Here is an 18,150-nt window from a genome sequence, read left to right as displayed (position 1 = left end):
CATGCAACATTTCAGTTCTTTTAACTGTAGTGCGTTAGAGAAAGTGGTTTCAGCTTTGCGGTATTTATCTACTGATTTACAAGAGAATTCCTTTATTGATGTGAAGACTCCTAAGAGTCAAATTGGGATTCACCAAGTCTAAATGCCTTGTTGTATGACAGCCAGTAGAATTTAATTTCATGTTTCTTCTTTCCTCAGTGTATTCCTGTACCTGATATCAACAAGCCCCAATCAACACATGCTTTTGCAATGACCTGTATCTGGATACATCTGAACAGGAAGGCTCACAGTGACAATTCTAAGCTACAAATTCCAATTCCTCATTCTCTCAAGCTTCACCATGAGTAATTGCTTTCTATATAATACCTCTTTTCAATTGTATAGCAGACTCTTATAGCTGACAGTTAACAAATAGTATCTTATGTTGTGTGATCCCTGGTCAAGTGTGCTTGCCACACCTTTGCTGTAGCTACTGCATTGTCATCAGCATCATCAGCATCAGCATCATTAGTAGTATTTTAGTATTAGTATGCTGCCCATCTGACTGAGTTGCCCCAGCCACTCTGGGCGGCCCCCAGCAGAATAATAAAAACACAGTAAAACATCAAACTTTAAAAACTTCCCTGTACAGGGCTGCCTTCATATGTCTTCTTAAAGTCAGATAGTTGTTTATTTCTTTGACATCTGATGGAAGGGCGTTCCACAGGGCAGAGGCCACAACCAAGAAGGCCCTCTGCCACCTCACTTTTCACAGTGAAGGAACCAGCAGAAGGCAGACCTCAGTGTCCAGGCTGAACAATGTTGATGGAGACGCTCCTTCAGGTATACAGGGCCAAGGCCATTTAGGGCTTTAGAGGTCAGCACCAACAATTTGAATTGCACTCAGAAATGTACTGGGACGTCTTAGACCCAGAGTCTCTCTTTTCCTGATAACTTGCATCCTCCCAAATCTTACTCCAGCTCTGCTTCATGTTACCTTGCTCACTTGTCTTCCTTATTGTTTACTTATGCAGCAGCATTCACAAAATTGCCGTTTTGTGAAGTTACCTAGGTGACTTCCTGAAGGAGCTTAATATTTAAAAGTTGACAGGGTAAGGAATAGAGAACGGTAACAAACACAGCAGAGAATGGAGAGAGGCAAGGGCGATAAAAGATGAATGTTTTGTTTATTATAGTCATGTGCAGAATTTCTGTACTTCTTTCCCATAAAAAGACACCTCAGACAGTTTGCATTAAAAGCCATTAAAAACACACCGTGGAAGTCAGTTTAATTATGATAAATGAAACCACTGCAGCAAAAAGTAACAACTGAACAGAAGCATCACCAGAGAAGTGGTAAAACTCAACAGGAAAATAGGAAGGGGCTTTGAGTTACTAATTAGCTTATGCTGCTTATCCAACTGGGTTGTCTAGGCACTTCACAGCATGTTAAATTGCAGAAACAATTGGCATTCCCATAATCAAAGACCTGGTGGAAAAGAAAAGGCTTTACACAGCAGAGATACAGATTTCCTCTGTAATACCTAGAATGAGATTGATGGGTTGTTGTTTTTTAGAGTTAGGATGCAACTCTACCATCAGATGCAAACTTCCGTTGCTCAGGCATTTCTGGGACAGTCACTCTTTTCCTTTTCATTTAACTTCCCCGCAGATTCCTGCAACAGAGTCTAAGAAATAAAAGTTTGCAGATGAATGACTACAAGATTGCCCTGTTGTGCAATGCTTATTCCACCAATTCAGAATGCTTCACGTTGCCTATGGGTGTTCTAGTCGAAACTATTTACGGAAATGGCAACATGAGAATACCTCTCCCAGGAACCAATTGTATGGCTTCAGGATCCATCACACCTTTGCCAATGAACCTCTTGGATTCACTGACGGTTCATGCCAAGATGAGGTAGAGTATGCTTAGTATCTGAAAGTTACAGAAGAGTCAAGTGTGTGTATTGCAGTGCAGAAGATCTGTATTCTCAGAAAACTAACTTCAGCCAAATGGCTTTGAAAATAACATGGTTTCTTTTTCTCCCCAGCCTCATTCACAGCATAGCTACCAGAGTGATCAAACTGGCCCATGCGAAATCTAGCTTAGCCTTGGCTCCAGCCCTTGTGGAAACATATAGTCGCTTGCTGGTTTATATGGAAATAGAATCCCTAGGCATCAAAGGTTTTATAAGTAAGAAATCTTGTTTGACTGATTTTTAAAAATGTCAACAGATATGGTTGAAATTTGGGCCTCTGCTGCCAAATTAATATACATAAACATCCCTGGCTTGGGCTGCCCTTTGCATACTCCAAAGTGCTTACATTTTTGGGCCCTGCATAATGTAAATTGATACATACATCTGTGCAATCTAGTTCAGGACCAAGATCCAGTTATTATAACTTTTGTTTAGATGTATGTTAAGTTAAGTTATTTTGCAGACATTCTCTATCTGGCATGATAACTTTAAATTATTTTCTAATACATGATACCATCTCAAAGAAAAATCTGAGATTAAAAAAAATAAATAGCATGCATATTATAATAATACATATAGTACTTTCCTGAATAGCCAAAGCACTTTTATCTCACCCATTCTAATGATATGTGTAAGACAGAAACAATAGTATTATCCTTAATTACTGATAGGGGACTTGGGATAAAAAGGGAATGGCTTGCTTGGCACCACCCAGTTAGTTTGTTGATAAGCTAGGATTTGAACTGAGAACGAATCAGCTCAGCACTATGCATACTGAAGGAAATTTATCTTGTTATTTTTATTGTTGCTTTTATTAACATACTTATCCCACACTTCTTCCAAGGAACCCAAATAACATGCAGGCTTTAACCTCACAGTTAACCCCACAGTTAACCCTGCTGGGTTTGCCCAAGTCCAATCTGTGATTTCAGGGTTATCAGCAAAGTATTTTATAAAAGGATGCCATATTTCAAGAAAATCGTCTACATCATTTGTATTACTCAATGCATGTAATATCTTCTTTAAAGAAGAGATGACAAGCATTGAATAATAGGGACTCCTGCTTTAAGCTCCTGTTCAGGCAGCCATTATATGAATGAATAATGTAGTATTCTGCGTAATTGCATAATAGTGGATACCTATTCTACCTGAAGGTTGCTAAGATCTAATTATGTGGTATATATTGTCAATGCCATAGGGCTAAAAAAAAAAAAGGAAAAGGAAAAAAGAAACATGCCTGAACTTGCCAGATTCTATTTGTGCCTGTAAGAAAAATATATTCCTCTGAATGTTTCACTGAAAAAATAGTTGATTTCATATTTTTCTTTTCAGGCCAACTGCTACCCACTGTTTTTAAGTCTCACGCTTGGGGAATCTTGCATACTCTCCTGGAGATGTTCAGCTATCGCATGCACCATATCCAACCTCATTACAGAGTCCAGCTGCTCAGTAACCTTCATTCCTTAGCCGCTGTGGCACAGACTAATCAGAACCAGCTTCATCTGTGGTAAGTGTTGCTACTGTAAATCTATTTCTGCTTTGGAAGCATCACACAGAGCAGAAAGCCATGGAAGAGGGATTTGGTCAAAAATGTTTCTTGGCCAAAAGATGATTCGAACACTACAGAACCAACTTTGGCCACAGAGAAGAGAAAGGTGAACCATGTGCCCAGGTTCAGGCAACACGCTAAGATAAAAGGTTGGCTTAGCTCAGTGCAGAGCAAGAATAAGCAAGATTAGAGAGAAGTGCTGCTGCGAGCTCCTCTTTGGGAGCCCACAAGTGTGCGCAGTCATGGTACGCGTACCGAGTCATGCAAACCAGGCCAATATGAAATATGGGTAGTCAGTTCAGGGCGAACTCATGTAAAGTGCAAAACTGAAAACTCAAATCTCGTGATTATCAAGTCAAATGAATCTTGCCATGCTTCCTGAAATAATGCTTGAAGCAAGGTGTTTCCTGCTTTGATTTCCTGCAATTATCATTAAAAACCCCGTTTCTCCCTGAAAACATAGCTAACATATTCTCCTTATAGTGTTGAAAGCACTGCTCTACGACTGATTACTGCTTTGGGTAGCTCTGAGGTCCAGCCACAATTCACCCGCTTCCTTAATGAACCCAAGACAGTCCTTTCAGCAGAATCGGAGGAACTTAACAGAGCGCTTATTTTGACTCTAGCAAGAGCAACACATGTCACAGGTAACAGTCATTATCTCTCAGTTTTACAGATGGTTTTGAATAAATATATCAAAGGAAAGCACAAGATGTGAGCATGAATACAGTACTGTGCGCTAAAATTTTTTTTTTACAAGTCTTGAATTCTTTATGCTTTCACTGCATTGTTACAATGCTTGAAGGAGTGAACTATTATGAGGCCACAGCTAGCCTCACATATTACCCCCGCTTCCATCGTAGTCACAATAGGTTTAGAAGCTTTCAGATCCACTTTAAACTAATCAATGCTTGCCATGATCTTTTAACCTGGACAAACTATAGTTATGTAAAATAAGCCACCTTCAAACTATAGTTTATGAAGCTGGCTTGTTTTCTCTGACCATAGCTAAAATTAACCACAGTTTAGAATTGAAATATAATGCTAAACTCTGGTTAATCTAAAAGAGAGTCTAGTCAGAATGAATTATTAAATCTGGAAAAGGAAACCCGTGGAGGTCTTGAATTGTTAAAATTATAGTACCAGTAATAATGCATATAGCATCTGTGGGGAATAAAGATGACTATTGATCAATCCACTGTATTTGTTTTAGCTATTTAAGTAAGTAATTACATTTAGATGTCTGTCTTTAGATTTTTTCACAGGGTCGGATTCCATTCAGGGCACTTGGTGCAAGGATATACTGCAGACTATCATGAGCTTTACTCCCCATAACTGGGCTTCACACACCTTGAGCTGTTTTCCGGCTCCACTTCAGGTAATTTAAAAAACAAAACCAAGTATTCAAGTATGTCTTCACCTTTGAGCAAGTTAGGATGGAAGAACATACTGTTTCTCTTACTTTTTGAAAGTCACCTCACAGTAAAACTACGTGAAGGAAGCTTCCCAACAGTGTTTTTTGTATATTTTGGAGGGTGAGATTTAAAGGTTTTAAAGGGGTACAGGTTTAAAGGTTTAAAGAAGAAAGCACTATCAACAAAATGTACCCCTTATTAGGGATTTTTGCAGAAGTCACATAATAAAACGTGTGGCAGGTCATTTTTGCTTTTAGCCTCGTCTGGTGAAATGAGTATGAATTTTGAATTGCTGCTGCCTTCATCTGTATAGAGAAAGCACTGTGTTTCTAAGAAGGTGTTAAGAAATCAGAAAAAGAAACCAGACGTCACAGGAGCCTAATACCTTTCTTGGGACCAGCTAAAGCAACGGTGAGGAACCTCCACCCTGTGGGCCTCATTAGGCCTGGTCAGGAGTCCTGATTTGGCCTCCAAGGCTGTTTCCCCAAACACATCCACCTGCCCCACACTGGACATCCTATGTGATGTCAGGTATAGGCAGGTAAAGACATGGATGCAAAGAAACAGTCAGGACCTTAAACTGCCTTCTGCAGGGCTCCCTCTCACTAATAGGAAACCCCACTAGGATTGGCTATACAAAGTAGTTCCCCATCTGGGATTCCCTAGTGTAGGCACTGAGAGCCATCACTTTTGAAGTAAGTTTGCATGCCATTTGTATTCAAGAGCTGTTCCCTTTGAAACTGAGCCCCTTTCCAGTTGTCATCTGAGGTCATAATGACATCAGGGGAGTGATGGGTGGACGGCCTCATCCACCTATTAAAGTTGAGCCACGGGTGTTGGGGGAAAGAAAGGATTCAGCCTAGCCATGTCCAGTTCCTCCATCGTGAAACAGTGAGCTTCAAACTCTCCAGAAGTCGTCTTCATACTGAATAGTTAGCGAAAGGGGTTGGAGGAGAGGAAAAAACTGGGCATGATGTAGGACCCCTGCAGTCCACACATTGTCAGAGACTTGAGATGAGATGTGGGAGGCATTAGACATAACTGGATTAGTGTTTGCTAGATGCAAAATGATTACAGGATGCAAGGTTTCTGAGATAATTTTTCCCTCCACAACCCAATATTCTAAAAATATTTAATCAGTTACTCAGGCCTGTCTCTGGCACAAATTGGAACACATGGCTCCCTTGCGAGAAAGCAAGCCAGAAAAGTGGCAGTCTTTATATTGGCAATGCTGGAGATTTAGGGGGAAATCAAGAGGGTCAACTTGGGTGGTATTAAGAAGTGGCTGGAGCCCCAAAATTAAGCCCCATCTTCAGGTAGAAGATTTCTTCCTCCAGGTTTTTAAGATCCCACTTCTGAATGTCTCTGTTATAGAAGGAGAATGACTCCCAGTTGTTTGCTTAATTTCAGATGAAATAGGAATTTTCAGATCTGACAACGGATAACAATTCACTTTATTTCAGGCATTCTTCAAACAAAATAATGTACCTCAAGAGAGCCGCTTTAACCTGAAGAAAAATGTGGAAGAGGAGTACCGAAAATGGAAGTCCATGATCAATGAGAATGACATCATCACCCACTTCTCCATGCAGGGCTCCCCACCCCTCTTCCTTTGTCTCCTCTGGAAGATGCTTCTGGAGACTGATCACATTAACCAAATTGGTTACAGGTTAGTTATTTCAAGATGGATTGTTTCTGGCAGAATAGATTTGTGCAGAACATTCTAAGCAGAGGTGCATTTCAGTTAGCACACTAGGAAAAGGAAACATATTTTCCAAAGACTGGGGTTTTCTGCAGCTGCCCAGGGTTCAATGGTTCATCCCCTAGGCATTCATTATGTATAATGTTAATAGTCTGCTAGGCGTATCCTGAAAGACCAAATTCATTATCAGTGCAAATCAATACAAAGTGGGCTCCTGCAGACCTATCTACTAACTCCAGAGGAAATCTATTTTAGGACAGAAGGGGCTAGAATCACCACTCTATTTTTAGTGCAGATTTTTATCAGTTCTGCCCTACTTCATGCATTTTGAGAGTGAATGTTCTAAAAATAGTAGCTCTCTAGTGGTTGGTTGGTTGGTTGGTTGGTTGGTTGGTTGATAATGGCAGCCTTAGGTAGAGTATCTATATTTAACAGTCCACGTTGTTAAATTAATTCTGCATCTGCCACCATTGCATTTTCTATCCTGTTTGTTAGGGTGTTGGAAAGAATCGGAGCCAGAGCTCTGGTAGCTCATGTAAGGACATTTGCAGATTTCTTGGTATATGAATTTTCCACATCAGCTGGGGGCCAGCAGCTCAATAAGTGTATTGAGATTCTCAATGACATGGTGTGGAAATACAACATTGTGACACTGGACAGGTTGATTTTATGTTTGGTAAGTAATGCCACAACAGAGGATACCTCTTGTATGACGACCATAAAACTAATAGTTCTAAGTTGGTGAGATTCTGGGGAGTTCCTCACAATTCCTGAACAATAATCGCTGAACGATTATGATACATCAGCACCTCACTGCTCACTCCTAACTAGGTCATTTATGAACAAGTTAAAAAGCTGATCATATGGACAAGTTGCATTTTTTGTTAGAAAATTGGTAATTTCACATTTGAGTTCTTTAAGTAGTCTAGTGGATGCTACCTGGACCCAGTGATTTATTCATATTTTTACAACTATTTCCCTCAGCTCCTCAGACAATCTGAGAAAGTACATTCAGGCACAAGGATCAACCCCACATTTTCCACAGTGACAACAGATGCAAAGAAGATATAATTGTCTCTTTGGTTGTCTCTGTCATGCCCACTATATATCTTAGATGTGTTTTCTTTTTAGCTATTGCTGATTTTAATCATCTTCTGAATATTGTTAAATATCTGTTTTTAACTGTTTTTATTGCTAGTTTCAAAGTTTCGTTTTATATTTTTGTAAACTGCTTAGAGGTTTTTAACAATCAAACAATGCACAAATTGTGTGAGATAAATAGATATCCATGCACTCCTTTAAAACCAACCATTCCAACTTGCTAATCTTGGCATGGAGGCGTCTAGCATTAGCATATAAACGCCTATGCACAGTGTTGCTCTCTCCAAACATCTCTGGCTCATGTGCTACAGATTTGACTCACAAATTTATTTATTTCCCTCCGTGAGCCACAAATGTTTAATTTGTAGTATTTTGCTGTCCTCTTAGATGCTTTTTATCCTCTCCATTTCAGGCAATGCGCAGTCATGAGGGCAACGAAGCCCAAGTGTGCTACTTCATCATTCAGTTGCTCTTACTTAAACCTAATGATTTCCGAAACCGAGTGAGTGAATTTGTGAAAGACAACTCCCCAGAGCATTGGCTGCAGAATGACTGGCATACGAAACACATGTCCTATCACAAGGTACTTTCGGTTACTTTACTTAGTGGTGAAATACGTAAAGTTAGAATATTGTTTCTAACTTTACCCCTTGTTTCTCAAGGCATTTATTATTTTATTACTGCAAATTGCTCAGGGTGTATGGGGTCCTAGGGGAGGGGGTAGTGCCTCTGCTGGGGGACATGTCATGCGATTTCTGGGGTAGTTTGTCCACCTTGGTCCCCACCCTGCACTCAGCTCTCACCTAGGGCTGCTAAAAGCTGTCAACATGTGACAGCAGCCACACCCAGGGAGTGGCTTAGACTGGCTGGTTATACCAGGTGAGGGTAGCTGATGGGTCTCAAACCCTGGGTGCTTTAGGGACAAAGACAGGCTCCAACGGATTGAGTGGACAGGACTAATAGGGGCCTAATGGTTGAGAAGGTGGTTTCTGCATGTGCTGTAGAGGGGAGTGAGGGGCAGATGGGGCTCGTCAACCTGGGAAGGTAGCCCATCTAGGAGAAGGAAACTCTGATCCTAAACTTATTCTGCCTTGCAAGATACCTTTGGGAGAAGAAAGGGTTAAGGAGCAAACTATACACAGATCCAGAGGGGAGTCCCTCCTTATGGCAACTCCTGCAGCCAAGCTGGTACCAAACGTATTGCTCTGTTTTCCTTTGGTCCACATTAGCCTAGGACCTCCATGCACACTGCCCAGGCTGGAGGTCACTTCAGTGCTGCTAATGCAGCAGTTTGACTTCACCGCTGGACAAATGCTAACAACCGCAATTTGCTTAATACCAAGATTAGTTTTCTTATGTCTGAGAAAGGCTGGCAGTATTTCACATTTGAACTGGGAGTATAGTTCGAAAACAGGCAGATCTTACAGGCAAAGATACACGCAAAACCATTTCAATGCTGGGGAATATTAGGGGAGTTGAGGATGCTTGGCCAATCCTTACCACCTAGAACAGATCAGGACTAGGAAGGTGTGGTAGCTTTTGTTTCCTGCATGTGTAGATATACCCAGCCACAGTGAACTGCCTCAGATGTGGGCTTTGAGGCTGAAATCACCCTAAGGCTTACCTGCTTTCATCTCACTGCTTCAAAAACCACTTCTCCAGTGGCAAAAACATGCCTATTCATTTTCTTAGGAGCAGCACCCCACCTGAGGTTAGAAATCTTTAAAAGTCCATCTATGATTTGCTGCCTGTATGTGTTTCTAATTACAGAGCTCAGTTTGTGCTAGAGATTTTGCAGTGAGATATGAATGTAAAGCACCATTGCTTTTCAAGTGCACAACAGGATTGTAGCGGGGGGCGGGATCTGCATTCAGAACATTTAGAGAATAAAATATTAGGTTTGGAATGTTACCAAAGCAAGGCAGATAAATTAATATTTTAAAAAACTTTTCCCTCCACAGAGGTATCCTGAAAAGTTATATTTTGAAGGGTTAGCAGAGCAAGTCAACCCTCCAGTACAAATCCAGCCCCAGTACTTGCCGATATACTTTGGAAATGTGTGTCTCCGTTTCCTGCCAGTATTTGACATTGTGATTCACAGATTTCTGGAACTCCTTCCGGTGTCCAAATCACTGGAGACTTTACTAGATCATCTAGGAGGCTTATACAAATTCCATGGTAAGTTTCTTTTTTCCCCCTTTTTCGGTAAATACCTGAATTACCGTATTTTTTGCTCTATAAGATGCACCAGACCACAAGACGCACCTAGTTTTTGGAGGAGGAAAACTAGAAAAAAAATATTCTGAATCTGCGCAGTGAAAGCAGCAATCCCTCTTGCTGTTCTGGCTTCTGGGATAGCTGCGCAGCCTGCATTCGCTCCATAAGATGCACAAACATTTCCCCTTACTTTTTAGGAGGAAAAAAGTGAGTCTTTACTTTGTAAACTGAGTGGATGATAAACAATATCACCAATGAAGCATTGTTTGTGTCTGAGTTTCCAGCTGTGCTAATTTTGCTTGTCTCACCAGCATAGTAAAGGAGTAATTGCATATGGCTTTGTCAGACTTGCTGGGGGGGGGGGACCCCTACTCCTAAGAAGACTATGGAAAGTGCAGGCCTCTTCAAAAGTCTGTGTCAATATACATTTCAAAAATGGCAGCCGAGCTGGTGTGATAGCATCCATGTTTGGCTGAGCCAAAACTGCAGGCACATATGTGCAGATGTCAAGCTCTGTCCCTGTTTATGTTTACTGTTGGAGAAATTCTGCATGTTACAAAGCAGATGTATGCATGCTGAGCTCAACCCCCCCCCCCCCGGCCCCCCGCTCCCAGCCCTGGCAAGCATATTGAAGCAAAGTGGAAACCTTTGTATGTAGTCAAACGCCATGCATGCATCAAAGCTCATGAGGTTGCAGGAAAGAGCTAATTGGGGTGGTCGTCTTTTGAAATAGCTGTGGGGAGAGAAGTATGAGACTGGATTGTTGATGTTTCCAATTACTTCAAAAGCTGAGGAGAAGCCATAAAGATTAGTAGTTCAGTAATGAGGGACAACATGAATTGTAATAGTCACCATGCTGAGTAGACCACTAATAACAGCCACACATAACTTCCCTCCCTTTTTGAGAACAAGGATTAATAAAAAGGTATTAATCCCTCGTGGCTTAAAAATAAATCCAAATTATGTGATCAAACAGCTTAAATTTGAGATAAATGCAAAATAGATTATGTTGGCATTTTTATTTACTCTGCATGTTTGGGTTTTTTGCCTCGTTGATTTTTTTTTTAGCATTTTATGAACTAAAGGGGCATGGAAAATGAACAGAATTTTTCAGATTTTGACACTACCAGATTTTCCCTTTTTTGGTGTGCTTGTTGCTATATAGATTGCTTTAGGAAACCTCATACATTACCATATAAGCATTTAAACACTCCTGCTTAGAATCTTGCTCAAATCACTATGAAGCATCTTTTGAGACTGTTCTTTATTGTCACTGAGCATATCCTGTTATAGTAATCCGGAAAAGCTAGAGACTAGCAATTCTTGCCAATGTGATTAATGTATATTGATGTTTGTCTAATCTAAGGCCTTTAATCCATTGTTGTCACTGTAAAGTATTTGCAGAATTGTCCTCTAGGATGACCTTATTCCACGTTTTGGTCACTATTACATGCTCTTTCCAATTCCAAACAGCCAAATATTATTCTCTGGGTTTGGAGAAATATTTGAGTTACCAGTGCCAATGCTGCATGCTTTAGAAAAAATGGGGAAAGAAATGTTTTAGCCAGAGCTGCTACTTAGAGGTGTATTAGGGTTACCACAGAGATTATCATTAAAAGATGTGATTTATTATCCCATAAAGAGAATGAGCACACAAAATTTATTTCTAACATGAGCCTAGCTTGAGATTTTCTCTGATTTTTCACAATCCAGGGTTAATCAAAGAGGCAACAGGTATTACTACTTATTTGAACTTCTGCCTTTGATTCTTAAAGCTACAAGCATGGCTACGTGTACATAAAGCGATTCAGCGAGAGTCCAAAAAATAATAATGCATTCTGTGATGCTGGCTGCACAATTTAGCTTCGTACAAATCTCAGCTTCTATTATTATGAAAACTGCAAGCTAGTCCTTGCAGTTGTATACATATTCTTGATAGTGTGTGGGCAAAACAAGTTGAAATCTTTGAAGCTCCTACAGTGAGCGAAGTAAAGTATACAAGATAGCAAACATTGCAGGCTAAATTTTCCCCAAACTGAGAGATGATCAGATTGCATTATTTATATTTGGTACAAATCCCAGACTTATGGAACAGAACTTGGATTGCCTGAATGAAGGTTTAGTTTTATAACATGGATTAAACACAGCCTTGGCTCTAAGTTTGTGGACACATCTGTTCTCCTCTTGGCAGATCGTCCAGTGACCTACCTGTACAACACTCTTCACTACTATGAGGGGCACCTCCGGGAGAGGATGAACCTCAAACGAAAGCTCGTCCATGCCATCATCGGCTCCCTTAAAGACAATCGGCCACAAGGGTGGTGCTTAAGTGATACTTACCTCAAATGTGGTATGAATGCACGAGAAGATAACCTGTGGATTCCTGAAGATATTTATTATTGCAAATTGATTGCAAGACTGGTTGATAATATCCTTTTTTTAAAAAAAGGAAAAAATGTGAAATATCAGGCTGCATCCAAATAACTATTCTCATTATAGCGAATTGGTAAATGGCTATGCTCTGGTTCCATTTTCTAGTGCTTCAGCCCGCCCACAGATTTTTATCAAATTACTACTGCAAAATAAGTAGAACATGCATGTTTTTAACTCTTTTCGTGTGTTAAATATGTGTAGCTGTCATCCCAAGGGTTCACCAGAAGTAAACCCCACTGAATTGAGCCAGACTGGTTTCTTTCTAATTATTTTCCTTTGCTCAATTGACAATTTTAATATTTCTTGTAAACCACTTAATATGTTTCTTTACAGCCAGACATTTTGTTAAATAAATAAGCACACTTGGGATTTCAGCCTAAGTAAAATTTATAAATCCAAAAGATCACAGGACCAGTCATTTTCTTAACAAAACCACCTTTAGTTCCTTGAACTGGGGAAACCAGCTCAGAATTTCTAATACACTGCATTGCATTATTTGGTGGAAAACAAAGTGTACAACGCATCATACTCTGTAACTGTGATGCTCCTGATAGGATGCTAACTTCTTGTTCTAATGGCTGCTTCCTAGTTTCTATAACTGTTTATTTACCTTAATCGCTGTCACCGATGGCTGGCAAATCATCTAGCCCATTCCCAAACTGTGACTGGAGGTTCAATGAATTTCCCAACCCAGCTGCCCACGCTCTCCATGTTACCTGTGTCGAACTCATGGCATTGACTGTGCCAGGAAAGGATGTGGGCAATGCCCTCCTCAATGTTGTGCTGAAAAGGTATGTGAAACTTTCTGAAAGGTGGGGGTGGGGGACACTGTTGTGAAGTTAGGGGCCTGTTAACATATTGCAAAATGTTGCCTAATATCTGTCAAAATGGAAAGATTCCCAGGAACCAAATCACAGAATTGTAGAACTGGAAGGAACCCTGAGAATTGTCTAGTCTGCAGCCTTGGCGTTATCAGCATCACGCCCTAACCAACTGAGCTAACCATATTTAGTTGATTTTAATGTATCAATTCCTTTAAAGTGCCTTTGCCAAAATATTAAATAAAAGAATCATGTGTCTCTCTCCCCCTTCGGTTCTTATAGTCAGCCTTTAGTGCCCAGAGACAATATCACAGCTTGGATGAACGCAATTGGACTCATTATCACTGCGTTACCTGTAAGTCGTCTTGCATTTTGAATTCTGATTTAAGTGAAGAGAAAGCATGCTAAAACATCAACCCCTGTACAAGAAGTATAATACAGATGTTAGGGTAGCGTTGTTCATTTTTCTTAGTTTTGACTAAGTTTGTTCAACGGAATTTGGATGTGAAGAATCAAAGACCGAGTATGGTGCGTCTGAAACAATTCAGAAAATTGGACACCTTGAGCAGTGTAGAAATTGCTTGGGGTTGCTATTTTAAGAACTCTTAAATGTTTTTATTAAAACTCAGTTTCCTGCAGCAGTAACTAAGTCGCCATTTGATGCAAACATGGGCTTGTATTTTTTACATTCCCATACAATGTGGTGTAGGGTGGAGCCAGAAGAGAGTGGCAATCACGTTGTTCCTAAAACATTAGAATTGGGCCACAATGTCCTGATGATTTGAAGTTGCTTTGGCTCTCTTTTCCCAGGAGCCCTACTGGATTGTCCTTCATGAACGGATTGTGAGTGTTATCAACAGTCCTAGCTTGACTTCGGAGACCGAATGGGTTGGTTACCCATTCCAGCTGTTTGACTTCACAGCTTGCCATCAGTCTTACTCTGAGATGTGCTGTAGCTACACTCTGGCATTGGCACATGCAGTCTGGCATCATTCAAGCATTGGCCAGCTTTCCCTCATTCCAAAGTAGGTGTCATGGATTGGCTGGATGAAGAGGAGTGGTGGGAGGCACCAGCTGGGGAAACCCCAGAGAAGGAAGGCTCAGAGCCAGAGGACCGGTGGTGGGACACAGAGGAGCAGTCCGAGGGAGTGGATTGGAGGGGGGTAGGTTTCAGATGCTGAAGGGACAACAGGGTTTAGTGAGCAGGAAGAGCCTGGGACAGGAAGCAGCTCAGACTCTGAGGCTGGAGCAGGAGGGGGTGTCAAAGGACTGTTGAAGAACAGAGAGTTTCCCTCTTCTGCTGCAACAAGCTCCCCTCTCACCTGGTCTCCAAGAACTTGCAAAGTAATGAGAAGAGCAGAACAGAGGTGCCAGACACAGTTTGAGACTGCTTGGGAAACACCTGAGGAGGAGCCTTAGAGATGGTGAAGGCAGGGACCTTCAGTCCTGGCAACTGCTTCATAGGAGCAAGACCTACTTGGGGAGTGTTGCTGAGAACAAGTATGTTCAGTTCCTTGAATAAAGAGTTAACTTCACTAACAACAAAGATATGCTTCCTTTATTGCTGACTCCCGCCACGACAGGCATACTCTATATGATCTCTGAATATTATTTTCAGCCAAATAAAAATGTGCTGCTTGTATATAAAGCCCACATATAGCCAAAAGATATAGCCGATAGGTAAATGTCCTCTGTTACGTGTGTGTCAGAATATTTGATTGTATGCATCTTAATGTTATTAGCGGCACTTGCCTCTTAACAGAATTTGGTAAATTTCAGGGTATAAAATAGAAAAATATAAAACAAAAAGCTAATAAAAGCACTAACTTAATATAATTTCTAAAATACTACAGGTTTCTCACTGAAGTATTGATACCAGTAGTAAAGACGGAATTTCAGTTACTCTACGTGTATCACCTGGTTGGTCCATTCCTACAGCGGTTCCAGCAGGAGAGGACAAGATGCATGCTAGAGGTATGTGAGATCAAGAGAAATTGCTGCAGTGTTCATCAGAAGAATAGGACAGCAAGCTTTTGGACTTTGCTAAATACTGCCTTTCTGGTGAGGCTTTCCATGCAAACATTAACCTTGCTCTCCTATCCTTCCAACAAAATTAGTTCAACGAAAAGATAGTTTGTATATCTTTCATTGTGTTTATTCCTCCATCCCCTTTGGAGGACTTCCAATATAACATTTGCAGTGAAGCAAGTTAGGTGGAGGTTTAATATATCCCTGCCATAGTCATAGGTGCAAGAGAACATATATCACATAATTATGTAATTTTGGGATATCTCACAAAATCTTTTGGGTATTTTCCTTTTTTTTGCTGCCCATTTGCTTTTGTCAGTTTGTTGAAAGAAACACAGCCCAGTTCTCCCGAAATCACCACAGGCACAGCCTCAAATTATATGGACTTTGCATTCAGTCACAGCAGAAAGCAAATTACAGTATTCATCAGCATGTCTCTTCAAGCACAACAAAGGAGTTTTAAAATAAACTCTCCAGGACATTTTCAGTGTCCTAAAATTAATTATGCTTATGCCATAAGTAGCTAAACAAAGCTGACTTCAAGCTCTGTCTTTGAAGACAGGAAGGAACATCTGTGCCTTTTAAACTCTGCTTTCTGTAGTAAGCCAGGCAGAGCAAGAGATATGAAAAGTGCATAATTAGCTTTTTCTCTATTTTTCCTGTCATCTTTGAAGAATAAAAATTCCTGAGTTCTTCTCCTAGAAGTGAGGGTTATTGCCATGGCGCCACCAATTTTCATTTGTCAGCTCTGAAACCCCCATATGGTTATGGATTGATGAGTTCATCTTAAACAAAAGAAGCCCCAAATTTAGATAAAAGACTAATTTTAAAAAATTTCCACAAGAAATGTCCTCGTGGTTCTTTGGTAGACCACAGAACACCAGTGTATCTGGCAAAAACTATATACAGTTGTCTATCCCATTACCTCTCATCATCAAAGCTCAGTCCTTTTGCAGAATGCTTCAGTAGTATATCTGTATGCAAGATTCAGGTCACTTTATTTTAAATTGAAAGAATGTGATCTGTTGTTTTTAATAACCTTTTACAAGATCTACAGTGGTTCTCAAAGAGTGTCACACGCCACTGTGGTGGGAAGATTCAAGGAAAATCAGTATTATATTTTGGGAATGATTCATGTTCTTACCTAGCTACATTGTTTATGATATGATCATGAGGCATCCAAAAAGTATAAAGTGGGGATGTGGGTGGCGCTGTGGCCTCTTGGGCTTGCCATGACGGGGTGAGTTCCCGTTGCTCTGTCCCAGCTCCTGCCAACCTAGCAGTTCGAAAGCATGCCAGTGCAAGTAGATAAATAAGTACTGCTGCGGCAGGAAGGTAAACAGTGTTTCCATGCGCTCTGTCACAGTGTTTTGTTGCGCCAGAAAAGGTTTAGTCATGCTGGCCACATGACCCGGAAAGCTGTCTGTGGACAAACGCCAGCTCCCTTGGCCTGAAAGCAAGATGAGCGCCGCACCCCATAGTTGCCTTTGACTGGACTTAACCGTCTAGGGGTCCTTTACCTATTATAAAGTAGTTGTGTTATAAATCTAGCGCTGCTAGTTGTTTCTTTTTGTTTTCCAATGAATTTTTTATCCATGAAAAATTTTAGGCTTGTTGCGAGCAAATTTTTATTCTGAAAGCTTGACCCAGAGAAAAAAGTTTGAGAACCACTGAACCGTAGGCTTCTGCCCCTGCTTGCACTGCTCACCATCCTCAGCTCACCAATACCATGCATATTCAGTAGAGTTTTTGTTTGTGTGGCAATAGATTGGAGTAGCTTTTTATGAAATGCTTCTGGAAGTGGACCAATGCAACACACATCTCAACTACATGGATCCAATATGTGATTTCCTGTATCATGTGAAGTACATGTTTACTGGAGACAGTGTAAAAGACCAAGTAAGTGATGGAAAACCGGAAGTTCCTCTTTTGTATTTTTTGCCAAGTCTCTCTTCTTTTGCTTTATTTTCTCTTTCTCTTTCCTTTTTTTATTTCTATTGTCCCTCTCTTTTATTCTTCTTTTTTATATTTCGTAGCCCTAATATCACTGTATTATGGGAAAATGTCAGTTAAGAAATTTTACATACTAGAATTATATTTTGTTTTCTGTTTTAAATCTGGAAGTGAGTCAATGAAAATAGCATAAAAACTGTTTAAAACCAATGAAGAATCTTGAGTCTTCTTTGTCAGATGCAATAACATGGGGTTAGTTAGAATTATAAACGATGAAATGAGAAATGAAATGCAGAACAGTAGAGATGGTGTTAATTACATTATTAACGGTGGCCATTCACAAAAAAAGATTTTTTTTGCAATAGACATCCTGCCATTAGTGAGCCAATTAAAACCTGTATATAAAAGAAATCTGTTATCCTGATTCAATTAACAAGCGTTCTTCTGTAAGCATTGTGAAGCTAAATGAAGACCTATAAATTTTTATTTTAGACTTTTAACCAGCAGGCCACATTTGACAGGTGGGCAGTGCTGACCACCTATCAGTCACCTGATGTTACAGAAACATCAGGTAATGGGGGTGCTTTGAAGTCTGCATGAACATCAAGATTTCAACGCACAACCCAGGCTTGCAAAGAGCCCTGCACACTGCTTTGAAGCCCTGCTGATCAGCTGTTCTTTGCCACTTCCAAATGCCAAAAGCACTCTTTGCAAGCACCTTCAAGAATATGCTGACCGTGAAGCTTCCCGTGGGAAACTCCTTAGTGAGGTCAGACCCACGGAGCTGATAGAAACAGATTTTAATCTCCGCTTTCTACTGGGATCAGCTGCACTCTGCATTCACCATGGCCCAGCCAATCTCCGCTGGCTTGCTTTACCGCAAGTTAGCTGACTGCTGGTGATAGCAAGGCATATATCTTTATATTTAAATGGACCACCCCTTTATTGCTTCATAACCACTTTTTATTTCCCT

The 18,150-nt window shown here is 40.5% G+C and overlaps 1 protein-coding gene across 2 annotated transcripts in view; it reads left to right on the top strand.

Annotated features, from left to right (window-relative positions):
- MED23 (mediator complex subunit 23) overlaps positions 1–18,150 on the top strand; it is a 41,341-nt gene that overhangs the window by 22,118 nt on the left and 1,073 nt on the right. For both annotated transcript variants that reach the window (XM_080999501.1, XM_080999500.1), the window contains 16 exons: positions 199–344; positions 1,652–1,897; positions 2,031–2,173; positions 3,291–3,465; positions 3,991–4,154; positions 4,761–4,885; positions 6,386–6,591; positions 7,120–7,300; positions 8,138–8,308; positions 9,687–9,903; positions 12,134–12,370; positions 13,001–13,166; positions 13,479–13,551; positions 14,007–14,221; positions 15,050–15,170; positions 16,992–17,123. In XM_080999501.1, the coding sequence (XP_080855627.1) occupies positions 199–344; positions 1,652–1,897; positions 2,031–2,173; positions 3,291–3,465; positions 3,991–4,154; positions 4,761–4,885; positions 6,386–6,591; positions 7,120–7,300; positions 8,138–8,308; positions 9,687–9,903; positions 12,134–12,370; positions 13,001–13,166; positions 13,479–13,551; positions 14,007–14,221; positions 15,050–15,170; positions 16,992–17,123 (2,718 nt within the window). The remainder of the gene's footprint in view (positions 1–198; positions 345–1,651; positions 1,898–2,030; positions 2,174–3,290; positions 3,466–3,990; positions 4,155–4,760; positions 4,886–6,385; positions 6,592–7,119; positions 7,301–8,137; positions 8,309–9,686; positions 9,904–12,133; positions 12,371–13,000; positions 13,167–13,478; positions 13,552–14,006; positions 14,222–15,049; positions 15,171–16,991; positions 17,124–18,150) is intronic.

The sequence above is a fragment of the Podarcis pityusensis genome (assembly GCF_964106645.2).
Source record: "Podarcis pityusensis genome assembly, chromosome: 3".
Lineage (NCBI taxonomy): Eukaryota > Metazoa > Chordata > Lepidosauria > Squamata > Lacertidae > Podarcis > Podarcis pityusensis.
This window is presented reverse-complemented; position numbering and strand designations above follow the sequence as displayed.